We start from the raw sequence: 13,397 nt of genomic DNA, 5'->3' as shown, positions 1-13,397 counted from the left end.
TAGCAGCCACAGCTTAAATCCCAAAGAGATGAAATCCAGGAATGTATTTTAAATGAAACAATGTCAGGAAGGATCCACGAGACTCGGCTCTCATCCTTCTTACCTCCACCTTTCATCTCGGCTCATTATGTTACCGCCTGCAAAGACAAAAGCCTTGTGATAACATGTAATTTGTATGCAGCGCCACTTTGATTATTGGCAGCAATTTTTTTTGGACTATTTCCTTCTTTAAGCCCCGTTCCCTTCATCTTTACAGATTACTACATCCTTGAGAACAACTCTCTGCTGAAGTCGGCCTTGAAGTACAAAAGGATCCAGCGGACTGACTTCAGAACAGTTGAGATGGAACATTTTGGTGAGTGTGTGAGTGAGTGCTTGATTGGTTTCTACGCTGTGAGTCATAGACGAATTGGTCATTCTGTTCTTTTATATTTTTTTTTTTACAGAATTACCTTTGAAGATCTCCTATCCACCAGACTTCTCTGAGTCACGTCACTATGGACTGCTGTTGGTGATGTACGTACCATTTCTGATGACACTTAATACTTAATAACATGACACACACACACACACACACATTCTTGTACTTCTATCATTGTGAGGACCTTGATTGGAACAGAGAATTCCCTTGCAAGGTTATAATAGTTTTGGATTTTTCATTAGTTTGAGTTTCAATTTCGTTGTGAATTTTTGTTTTCAAATTCAGTTAGTTTTAATTTAGTTTTTAGTTTTTGGAATGCTTTAGTTTTAGTTTAGTTTTTACTAATTTTAGTGTTTCTAACCACAAAATACAGTGTCAGATAATTATCAATTTTTTGTAACCCGAACCCTAAAACAAAGTCTTAAATCTCAAAAAAGCCTTTAAAGAAGTGAGGACCGGCTGAAATGTCTCACTTTGCAAAAATGTCCTCACTCTGTTGGTTAAAAACGTGTTCCGGTCCTCACTATGTAGGAAATACAAGAACACACACACACACACACACACACACACACACACACACACACACACACACACACTGTTTGGTTCTGACATGAAATATATGTCATCCCATCCTGGGTTAATGCTTTTATAGAAGAAGCATACAGAGGAGAGACATGAACTGTGTGTGTAAAGTGTAGTCCGTAGTTTTAGGCCAAAAACACATGAGTGAGTCCTCCTGGTTCCATCCTCACAGTGAACACTCACACTGTATTTATTCTGATTAAATCTCACCGCTCTGGCCTGCTGCTGTAAATACTCACTGGAGAACTAAATGTGTTTTAATCCACATGCCCGACCAATATAGTCCAGCTGTTTTAGGTAATTTAGGTCTTTAACCCCCTATGTGTGGTTGTTGGCAGTGGATGTTTAGGGGGAGATAGCAGGTCAACAATAAATGCCACATAGAAGTGATGACATCATCTGAAAGCTGTGAATCTGAGATGCAGCTCAGCACTGTGACAACTTGTTCTCGTTAAAATTATCGGTAACTCTTTATAATAAGGTCCTTAATAACCATTGATTAACAAGTAATAAGGCATTGTTCTCGCTTTAGATCCGGTAGTTGCAAAAAGCATAGTTAACTTATAGTTAACTTATAATAGATGAGCAATAAATTTAATATTGATTTAATATCAATAAGCAAACAAAATAAGATTAATAAAGGCATGGCAAAGACATAATGGGTGGGTCATGGGTGTTTGTAATGCCATTATTAACACTTATATAAGCTTATAAACACACAATAATGTTAATAAGCATCTTGTAAGGACTTACAAGGGCCTTATTACTTGTTAATTAATGGTTATTACAAGGGCCTTAATATAAAGCGTTACCAAATTATCTAGTAAACATGACTAGTAATCTAATTAATTAAACCTATTTTTGTGTATAAGTGTTCAGAACATTAATATTTCTCCCTTTTTAATTCAATTTCCATGTCAACTATGTCCCATAATTGGTTGCAGCAATTTTGGGGTTGATACCATTTGTTACATTTGGTGCTAAATTATGCAATTTTATAAAACTTTATCAAGTCAAAGTTTATTTATATAGCACATTTAAAAACAAACTCAGTTGACCAACATATTATTGTATTAAAATACAATGAAAATCATACACAAATAAAGTAATGAATAAAAACAATGAAAATCAATAAAACAATACTTAAAACAATATAATAGTAATAAAAACCCAATTTTAAAACAGAGTTAGAGTTAAAAAAGAAATAAAATAATAAAAAGTAAAAAAGCCAAGGATTCTTGCCGAGCTGGGATGAACTCCAAGGAGAATAAATAGTTCTTTAATAATGTATTAAAGTGCTCAGCCGACTGGGCAGCTCTGACCTGGAGAGGCAGGCTGCTCTACAGCTTCATATTGAGAATGGATAAAAATGGTCAAATAAACCCTCCAGAATATAACATCAATATATCAAGACCTTTGGAACAACATAGAAGAATCCATGCTGTGATTGGGGTTCAAACACTTTGGTCATTTTGGAGATTGGTGCATCCTCTGAATGTTCTAGGTCTCTAGTTTGTGGTTGTAAAGTACCCACATGAAGAAAACTGGGCTCATTGAATCCATAAGAGTCTCAGCTCTCCACTGATACCCAATTTATGTAATTAAGAACCTGTTTAACCCATAAGAACCCAGACCCATTTATCCTTGAAAGAAAATTATGGGAGATCTACCACAGACCAAGTGGACCACATAGAACACATTTATGATTTTTTTTTTAAATACTACCCTTAAATGTCAAATATCTGTGATGTGACATATATGTCACATTGGGCATTTATGGTATTCATGTTTATGATATTTCTTATTTTAATATAAATAAACTCAACACCTTTTCTGCTTACAGAGACACAAATTTGCCTTCTCCACAACAGATATTAAAATTGTGACATTATTAGTGCTGTTAAATGGGTTAAATGCAATAAAGTGCACCATATTAACAGAATAGAATTGTTAAATTGGTTATAATTATAACAAAAAATAAGCTTTTTGAGATTAGCTACTTTTTCACATTTCTGTTTCCAGTCACTTAGGGATTTAATGAGTTAAGGTGAAATAAAGCTGAATATGGGAGATCCTAGAAGATTTAAAGTGTTTGTTACACCTGTGTCACTGTGGGTTCTTATGGGTTAATGGTCCCAATATGCACAAATATTCAAATACAGTGCGGAAATAGCACATTTAATGCATGAGAAAAATTATGTTTTTTTTTTAATTTATTTTTTATTGGTGAAATGACGTGACAAACAGATGACATGAGAGACAAATACACTTACAGCACAAACAACAACAAAGAAAGACATGAATGATAAACGATTTGCACAGAGGCATCACAGGTGTATGTGTGCCTGTGTGTGTGTGTGCGTGTGTGTATGTGGATGAGGGGCAGATGCTACGACATATGTATAAAAATATATAACATGGCTCATTTATATGTATCACCCAAGGAAAATAAATAGGCAAACAAAGCAAGAAGCGCTAACGAGAGAAAACAAATAAACAAGAATAAATAAAATAACGAATTAAATACATTAAAAAAAAATTACAATAATAATAATAACAAAAAAAATAGTAAGAAATAATAATAATTATATATATACCCACATACATACATATATAAAAATATAAAAAAATAAATAAACAACAAATAATATAATATATAATATAATAACACAGGGGGATGGGAGACATCTTTCACAGTGACAACAACAACATACGTCGCAGTGAGGGGGCGAGGCTATGTGGTTTTTGTATTCATGCCTTTATGGCACTATTACAGACTCAGTAGATTTGTGAGTAGGGATTCTCTGAGTTTTCTTCATGCTCTCTGCAGTGACAGCGCCCCTGGTGGTCAGGCTGTGAGCGACCGCTTCTCTCTCAGCTGGGACTCGGTGCTGGTCAGCTCCGACAGCATCATCGTGGCTCGTCTAGACGGCCGGGGCAGCGGCTTCCAGGGTCAGAGGATCCTGCATGAGGTCCACCAGAGACTGGGAACTGTTGATGTTCAGGACCAGATCGCAGCAGTAGAGTACGTTATCAAATTCACTTTATTCTCAAAGCTGATGTCAGTCCAACACATAAACATTATGTTATCCAAAAGGATATGTGTAATTGAAACATGGCGGTTTTACAGCTAAGCAGTTGCAGCTGCTGCTTTCTTCTTAGCTGTTATCTCCACACACTTTGATTGAAATGTACACGTTTTTATTTCATTCCTTGGAGGTGCAAATACGAGGAATAAAGCTGCTTTTGTTTGCAGTCTTTTTTAATGCATCTTGTCAGTGTGCTACTAGATTCTCCTTATTACATGATTGTTCAGCTCTGATGGCTCTAATCCACCAGCAGGAAATGTTTCTCCGTGCTCCAGCTGGACTTTAATTTCCAGCCAATTTCCTATTTTTCCTGAGGTTACGTCACATTTATTGAATTTGTTAATTATCACTCAAGATATGAAAGATATCACACAATTTAAATGTACTTTCATTAATTGACATTATACCGCTTTTTTTGTAGAATACTGACTTAATAAAAGGGTTTTTACAGAATGAAGTATGGGGCAGGTATAGGTTGAACAAGGCATGTGATTAATCACATGAATGATGCTTTAAGAGTCAACACTTTGCTGTAAGTAGGACAGAGTCATTTGATAAATATTGCTAATTTTTCACTTTTAGCAAAGAGCTTTTTTTCCCCTCTAACCTGAAGCTGAAGCAGCTCACAGCAGGTTACCACAGAGATTACAGCGACCTTAATTTGAAAACAAATCGGTCTCATTAAACTACATTCGCTCATTACTTTGCATTAATTAGCAAACATTACTGATATGCCCAAAAGTAACAGCCGCGCCACAACAATCTTGGGTTTCAATCTTTTTTAAAACCAGATGATTTGCACTCAAGCATTTCTCCACTGATTCTTCATAATTGTATCAGATCTAACTGCTGAAAGACTCATATAACTTCTCTAATTAAGTGAAAATAGACAGCAAAGTGTAAAAAAACATAAAAGTAAAACAGACATTTTAGTCTAATATTCTCCTGTTTTTGAAGCCACATTTTTGATAAAGAGTTAATTTGCAAAAACAGATTTGCAACTGCTGTGGGTTAGGTTTGATGAGACATCCCACACTTTTTAATTGTGTTAAACCATGAAAATTGATCAGTAAAATCAATGAAAATCATGTTGGTTTTATTGATTTTAACACATGGCTTTCATCTGTGATGAATGTAATATGTACTTTTTTTCAGATTCATGATGAAATTTCCATATATTGATCGGACGCGGATAGCAGTGTTTGGAAAGGTGAGTCCATGTTCTTATCTCTGATTAGATGGAAAATTGATATAATCCCCAGTCTGTTTTTTGCCACATGTTTCTGCTGCTCAGAAAAATCATGTTCAGTAAATTAGATAGATAGATAGATAGATAGATAGATAGATAGATAGATAGATAGATAGATAGATAGATAGATAGATAGATAGATAGATAGATAGATAGAGAGATAGATAGATAGATAGATAGATAGAGAGATAGATAGATAGATAGATAGATAGATAGATAGATAGATAGATAGACAGACAGACAGACAGACAGACAGACAGACAGACTTTATTTATCCCAAGCTGGGAAATTACAGTGTAGCAGCAGCATTGCACACATAGACAACACAATTAAATAAAAACAACAACCTAGGCATACTTCAAGCAATAAAATATAAAAATACAATAAAAATACAATAAAAATAAAGTGTCTAAAGAAGGAGTATGTATTAAGGAGTAGAATAGAATTCCAGTGCAGAATAAATATGAATATACAGTATAAAAATGTTGGTGCTATGAAACAAATAAGGTGCAATGAACAGTGTGCATAAAAAACACATAAAGTGCATGACGACGGTATGTAATGAACCAGATTATTTGTTATTGTTATTGTACAGTGTGATGGCATGTGGCAGGAAAGATTTTTTGTATCTGTCGCTATGACAGCGGAGCTGGAGCAGCCTGTGAGAGAAGGTGCTCCGCTGTCTTTCTACTGTGTGATGGAGAGGCTGCTGATCATTGTCCATGATGGCCAGCAGTTTGTTCAGTGTTCTCCTCTCCACCACAGTCTCAAAAGTCTCCAGCCTGAGACCGAGTACAAAGCCAAAAATTATTCAGTATTTTTCCAAAATATTGTCTCCTGGTTTACATAATGTTACGCTATGTTACGTTCCTGGCAACATGCAAAAAATAGGGTTTAACATTTCACCTGTGCAATGATGCATGGTTTACTAAATGCAGAGATGACACTGTTCAAGATTGTGTTAGACACACAGTAAACCTACAACATCTTCAAACGTATATCCTGCTTTTAACAGACTGGTGCAATGGTTCATGCTTCATCCGCAGAGAGGAAGCAGGAGTGGGGCAGGTGAGCCAGGCTGAAGCTGGCGAGCCAGGGACTGAACCATTGCAACAGTGTCTTAAATGCAGATTCTCAGTTTGTGTGTTCTCAGTATTTTGGTTTTAGATGTAAACTAAAGCTGCCAACTGCTGTACAGCCAACAGTGTAGCTGAATCTACTTCTTCCTCTCTGAGGGCAGACTGGATGCTACAGTGACTCACTATCACTACAGTTAGCTCATTTCAGAGGAGGTCTATGACATCACAACACTGTCACTTCTTCACAATCTGTTAATATTGTTAGTTCATTTACAGAATGTTTTAAACTAAAAGTCTGGCCACATTGTACCTTTATCCATACAACACAGCTTTTTTTGTAAAATGTCTAAAAAAAACTGTATCTTTATACTTTTACAGCTTTCAGGATCAAAGTTGCATGAATGTATCTGTCTGTGTTTTCAGGGTTACGGAGCGTATATAACGTTAATGATGCTCAAGTCTACTGACAGCCTCTTCAAATGTGCATGTGCAATGTCACCAGTGACAGACTGGAAACTCTACGGTGAGTACAGAAGCCCGTCTATGAATCCTGCAACATTTTCATCTTACACTTTTTTATTTCTATATGACATCTGCCACCTGGCAAACTTAGTGTGAGGAAAAGGATAAAAGCTGATATCTTGTTTGTGTGGAGGGTAAAACTACTTGAGCTTAAAATCTGACATAGTTCCTCCGTGAGGCAGAGAAAGTGAAACAACCTCTGTGCCCTCTAAAGCAGACCCAATGACTGCAGCCAGGGACTGGATGTTGCTGGTTGTCTTTCCCCAGGAAACTTCCTTTAACAGACCTAGTACTTTGGTCTACAGTGTGTCTTCATCATTAAACCAACAGTACCTTGGTAGAATACTGTGGATGAGGCACATGAGCAGTAGAACCTGCGATATGCAACCCTTGCAGCAGTAGCAGAAAGCAGGTAGGGAAGGTAACGTTGCTCTCAGTGGAAGTGGGATGCAAAGGATTTGTGGCCAACTCCACAACAAAGCTCCTCAGGGGACTAGGAATCAAAGTGTAGGCCAGCAGGAGAACAGTAAAAGAAATAGCTGAGGCAGCTGAAGTAGCAGTTGCTGGATATAGATAAAAAAGAAGGACCCCATCTTGACCAACAACTAACCACAGAGGGGCCAGTAATTGGGTGGGGGAGACACCCAGGTTTGATCACCCTGCGATGGACCTGCCTCAGCAGAGGGTTTTTTGTGAGTAAAAGGCCGAAACACCCGATGACGCTGAGGTACCCAACAGAAACAAGATATGTCCCAAACTACATCCTCTGCTGGTCAACTCTCCGCCCAACCTTAAACATCCCTATCAAAGTCCTACTAGCTAATATAATAATATGTTAATAACACAAGAACTTGACACACAGTGCTGAGCTGCATCTGAAATGAATCTTCAGGTTCAAGCTTTCAGATGATGTGCACCACTTCTATGTGGCTCCAACTGTTGACCAGCTATCGTTTAAACTGAATACAGCCACTCGCCCGAAGCCCAAACAATCCCAATCTTATCTGCTTTCGGCACCCTCAACCAGCCCTGGCCTCAAGGCCGTTACTGGAATAACAATTCCCCTAGAACAACTCTGCAGCGAGACGCTTTTCAGCCCCTCCCCCACATCCCACAGACACCTGCTGATTGTTGACTCTGTCTGGAACCTGACCAAGGCTGTCTCCATGGCAACTTGCTGTGTTATGGCTATGGCATTCCTGTGAACTGAGGCACTGACTGATTGGGATGCCAGGCGAGGCGACTCACTAGGTCCATACACACAAAAACTCCTAACCCCCCTACTACCTCCCATCCCACGCCTTGGCCACTTTGTACCCCCCACCCCCCCACTCCCTTCCCCTGTGGCATGCCATAAGTTTTTCATGTTGTATTGAGTTTGTGCTTATGTTGCTCCTCCCCTCTCCTCATGTTATGCTATATCTCTTTTTTCGGATGTGAGAGGACGATGGCGATGTTTGTTTCTTCGCTTCTCCATTCAAAGTTTGTTGTATGTATGTTTATATAAATGTCTATTGCCTGTTAAGCGTCTTTGAGTGTCTACAAAAGCGCTATATAAATTAAATGTATTATTATTATTATTATTATTATATATATAACTCTTGTGGTTAAATCCTTGTTACGGTTCATTTGTTCACTTGTCAACACTCCAATCCTCCAAAAGATCCTTCTCTCCTACAGCCATCAGGCTGTCTCATTCTTCAAGAGATTCTACCAGACTAACTGAATTTCCCCTCGGGGATGAATAAAGTAATTTTGATTTGATTTTTTGATTGAATTCCACATGTGTGTGTGCATGCACATACATCATGCCACCCCTGCATAAATCAGTGGGCCAACATCTGGACTCGCCCTCACAGTGTAAGAGGACCATTGGTGTTATTTCCTCCTCACTGGAAGCGTTTCAGGGTGACAGGAACTCCACTTTGTTTGGGTTCTTACTGCAGCTGAAGCTCTGTCTGCCGGCACCACTGTTAACAATGTATCACTTCTCATTTGCACAGCATCAGCGTTCTCTGAGAGATACCTTGGCATGCCATTACGGGATGACAGCAGATATCAGGTGCGTGTTTACTACCATCCCCTCACTTGTTTGCTGTTGATCTTTGAAAGCGGCTTGCCGAAACATCACTGACACACCTACAGTTAAGCTCCCACAGTCACTGAATGCTGCTATCAAAGTCAGAGGCAGCGATGCTTCACCTTTTCTTGTGTTGTTTTCATGCTCCGTAGAATTTTGTCACTCATCTCTCTTTGGTAACTGTGTGCACCGGTGTGTCAGATCACATGCCGGAGGTTTTTTTTTTTAAAAAGCTGCTGCATGAAGGGTTGCCTGGCTCTCTCAGGACTCCCGCACAGACGAGATGTTTAGCTATCAGAGGTGTTTTCCACAGCGATAGCAGAGAGGCGGTGGGGGAGAACAAAGTGCTTCTTTTGCAAGCATATTGTAAACAACCAAACAACAAATCTGTCCCCAACAAGTAATCCGCAGCTCTCAGTATACTGCTGTTACTTTATTTGACATGTTTTCGCATACATGGAGCTATTCCAAGCACAGAAAATTGTCAATGGGATATTTTTTTATCACTTGAACATCTCTAATTGGATTGTATTGGTGTGTCTGTGTGTGCATGTAATCAGGGTATAATGCAATTTACCACAGTTTCTTTCATATGATTTTTTTTATTGCTTTCTTAAATGCCAGTGGGCATATCTATCAATTTATTATCTCACTATTTGTGCTTTCCTCACAGTTTTCCAGCGTGCTGCAGAACGTGAAAGCACTGAGGGAGCAGACACTGATGCTGGTGCACGCCACAGCAGATGGTAAGAGAAAATAACGGAAAATACTGTATCTGCGCTGCATCACTGCTGAGCACAAAAGAAGCATGCAATCCTAAAACGTAATGAGGCAAATGGTTTTTAATCAAAAGATAAAAGGAAAAGTGGGTTATCTAAATTGATGCTGGGGTTTCCAGAGGACAACACTCGCTGGTGAACCATGCATGTCGTATTTGTCGAGGTGTTTCAATCCAGAATCTGATTGTCTCTTCTTTTTCCCCTCAGTTAGGATTCAGTGGGAATCTTGCTGACATTTTTGTTTCTTTATTCCCAGCCAACATCCACTTTCAGCATACTGCTGAGCTCGTCAAGAACCTGGTGAAAGTTGGAGCAAACTACTCGATGCAGGTGTGTATCGCAGCAACACCATTCTTCATACAGCACATGTAAAAACACTGATGGGAATGCATTTTTTGTATAATAACACCACACAAATAATGTAAATAATATATTGAGAATTGCTGAAGTGTCACAATGTATTGAATCAGCCCTGGTTTTCTCCAACCAGACACTCCCCACTCAGCTATATGTAGCACAATAAACATATTTTAAAAAATAGGCTGCAATATGTCGCCAACAATCAACCGTTTATCATAGAAAACAAACTGTAAAAATAGACATTATCGTCGGAATTTGAACTTTCAGACGGTCCTTGAACAAAAACATAGGTTATGAAAGTTTCCAGTAGAAAAAGTAAGCAAAACAAAGCTAGAAAGTGCGATATTTCTCTCAAACTCACTTTATTCTACATGTTTTATTTAAAACATTGCCAAGACTAAACAGTTTGGAATAACTAGGTCCTGCTAAAAACATTAATTTCTGTGTTCCTTAATGAGACTGTGAGGCCATAATTGATTCTGCTGAGACAAACTGTAAAATGCTTTAATTCAGCGAGAAACAGTTTTGTTGAGTGAACAAAATGTAAATATGTTGGGTCAACATGATGTGTTTGTGTTAGTGTTACTTAATTACCAGGGCTCAGTCCAACTAGATTTGTAAGGGTAATTGTAACATACTAACGTAATTTTCTTGGGCCATTGAAACGTGTATGACATTATTAAGATTTGCTTTATTTAATAGGGTAGTTACAACTACTTTTTAAAATAGTGAAGTACATGAATTAATTGTGCTGAGCCAACAAAACAGTTAGAATGAAGTGGTTTCGCCTAAAAGATTACCTTTATCATATGAAAATGAACATAATAGTAATTATTCAGGAAATAAATCTTTTTTAAAGAGTATTATATTCAGCAATTTAATTAGGTTGTTTTAACATAAAGTATTCTAGTAAATTTTAAAGTCTTCCATTTTATGCTAAAACTACATGTTTTAAAACTGTTCAACCACAAAACATCATTTTATTTAGTAGAAGCTACGTGTTAGACTAAGGATAAGGTAACAGACACGCAGTTTGCTTTTTTTGAGTGTAGTAGCATGCTGCATTCAACAGTACGTTTTCAAAGGAAACTGCAGAACAAACTAAAAGTAAAAAGGAGAATTGTGTGATTTGGATTTGTAATGCAGCATGCACGTTAAATTTGAGCAAACCCCGGTGAAGCAGCATTGTAAATCCCTCACCGGATCCCCCGACCTCCGAGAGCCAAGCTAATCTACTCCCCTTCTCCCTCCCAGATCTACCCAGACGAGGGCCACTTCCTGTCTCAGCAGAGTCGCCAGCACCTCTACGCCACACTGACCAGCTTCTACAGGGAGTGTCTGAAGGAGGAGCTACTACCGCTGCCTGACGACGAAGAAGAAGAGGAGGAGTAGGAGCGAGGCTTCGAGGGTCAGACCTTTGGCAGAGCTTGAAGAATTTTGCTAAAATCCGTCAAGGCCTTTCACGTTTGGACCAAGTGTTTAGCCGGACATGGACACTGGGTTAAAGCTGCTAATGCTCTTAAAGTGTGTGTGTGTGTGTGAGTGTGTGTGTGTGCGTGTGTGTGTGTGCGTGTGTGTGTGTGTGTGTGAGCGCTCCAGTGTGTGCCAGTGTATAAATGTGTTGAAAAGATAACAGAAGGACACAACAGTGACACTTGCATTGCCGGGACTTGAGGCGGGGAACTGCCCTCTAACATAAAGTCATTTCAGTTTTGGGGACGCTTCGTTTCTTGGCAAAGCGGAAACGGAAAAGACGGACTCCATCTTTTTGCGGGCTCTCCGGGGCCGTACTCATCCACAAAGTGCATGGTTCTTTTTTCCCTCGCGTCTTCACTCATTTCGCCATGTTAGTCTCCTTCGTGGTAGTACTTGGGGAAAGAAAAGAACACAGATGTACACTTTTGATCTCACCTCTCCTTTGGTTGTTGTATTGTTGCACAAGGAAATGCTCCAGAAAATGTTTAGTCACGCAAGTTCACCACGACAGAGCCGATCCTGAATAAGTGCTACTTCCTGCTGAAACCCTTCGCCATCGCCCCACCCTAAATGAAAACAGTCTTTGTAGGTCACACTTTATTGTACAGGGGTCTTGTGTAGACATGTACAATGCCTTATGAGGTTCAACATACTGTAAAATTACTTGCTGGCAGTGGTAGTCATCCATTAGCAGTGTCATGTTAACCTATGTCAACTCAGGTCCTCGAGACACAGCAGTGCAGTCAGTTTAATATCACATTATATCAGCTGTATGGTCATGAATAAGTAATGGTATATGATGGATATTGGCCATACAGTAATTCCAGTTTCAGGCCACACTGCAACTTCTCCATCTTAATATGTCATTAAATCTTGTTTTATTAAAATCTCTAAAAAGATGATTTTTCTCAGCGTGGCTCCACCAGATTCTTGAAATCAAGAGATATATTAGTCCCTATTTCTGGATTTTCTCTTATTCCAAGAAAAGAAACTGCAGTGGATATTAGTGGGTGTACTAAGATGGACAATTTTACAGTGTCAGTAAGGTGTTTGCATGTCTACAGGGAATGTGTCAAGTGTTGTCACATTTTGTACAGTACAATACAGCAGAGTGTGTACATAAATATATTTTTGAGATGTCACATCTCATAGATAGTTTAGTCTATGGGGATGGATTGATTTGACCTGGATGTCTTGTACCTTTCTTTCTGTTTTCCTTTCAGCTGTTGATTTTCTTCTTAGGATGGATTTTGTAATGCTTGTTCTTGTTCTTTTTGCTGTTTTAAAAGGGGGAAGGGCAGGGTTGAGCTTTTGGGGTTATTGTGATTGTCCTCTAGTGATGATTATAAATAAAAAAGGCTATGAAAAACAGCGAGTTTTGCTGATGAATAGAACACGCATTAGATCAGAGGAGCAAATGCTGTATGATGTTATTCAATTTAATGTTTCATTTGTTTCACCAGCGTGGGACTCACATCAAAGACGAGAGGTAGTCTTCCATGGCTGTAGGACACCTGCATGAAGGGATAGTTGGTTGTATAAGATACTTATGCACAGTCAGTGTATTAGCTGCAGTAGAAAGTGGTTGGCACCAAGGTTATTATAGTTAACGAAAACTAACGAAAACTAGAATTGAAAAAACATTTTCGTTAACTGAAATAAAAATAAAAACTAGAGTTTTTAAAAAAACGATAACTAACTGAAACTGTATTGTGTGGTTACAAAACAAACTAAAACAAACTAAAATTATAGTGAAAATG

At 38.5% G+C, this 13,397-nt stretch overlaps 1 protein-coding gene across 3 annotated transcripts in view; it reads left to right on the top strand.

The window, feature by feature from the left end:
• LOC131978571 (inactive dipeptidyl peptidase 10-like) overlaps nucleotides 1-13,008 on the top strand; it is a 323,143-nt gene extending 310,135 nt beyond the window's left edge. For 2 of the 3 annotated variants that reach the window (XM_059342271.1, XM_059342272.1), the window contains exons 18-26: nucleotides 257-355; nucleotides 447-516; nucleotides 3,834-4,028; nucleotides 5,248-5,302; nucleotides 6,844-6,943; nucleotides 8,946-9,004; nucleotides 9,696-9,768; nucleotides 10,058-10,131; nucleotides 11,416-13,008. In XM_059342271.1, coding sequence (XP_059198254.1) covers nucleotides 257-355; nucleotides 447-516; nucleotides 3,834-4,028; nucleotides 5,248-5,302; nucleotides 6,844-6,943; nucleotides 8,946-9,004; nucleotides 9,696-9,768; nucleotides 10,058-10,131; nucleotides 11,416-11,553 — 863 coding nt within the window. In that variant the 3' untranslated portion in view covers nucleotides 11,554-13,008. The remainder of the gene's footprint in view (nucleotides 1-256; nucleotides 356-446; nucleotides 517-3,833; nucleotides 4,029-5,247; nucleotides 5,303-6,843; nucleotides 6,944-8,945; nucleotides 9,005-9,695; nucleotides 9,769-10,057; nucleotides 10,132-11,415) is intronic. The other variant, XM_059342273.1, reaches the window with a different exon arrangement.
• The last annotated feature ends 389 nt before the right edge of the window (nucleotides 13,009-13,397 follow it).

Source organism: Centropristis striata, chromosome 10 (genome assembly GCF_030273125.1).
Source record: "Centropristis striata isolate RG_2023a ecotype Rhode Island chromosome 10, C.striata_1.0, whole genome shotgun sequence".
Taxonomy (NCBI): Eukaryota; Metazoa; Chordata; class Actinopteri; order Perciformes; family Serranidae; genus Centropristis; species Centropristis striata.
The sequence above is the reverse complement of the archived record's forward strand: the minus strand, read 5'-3'. Positions and strand labels throughout refer to the sequence as shown.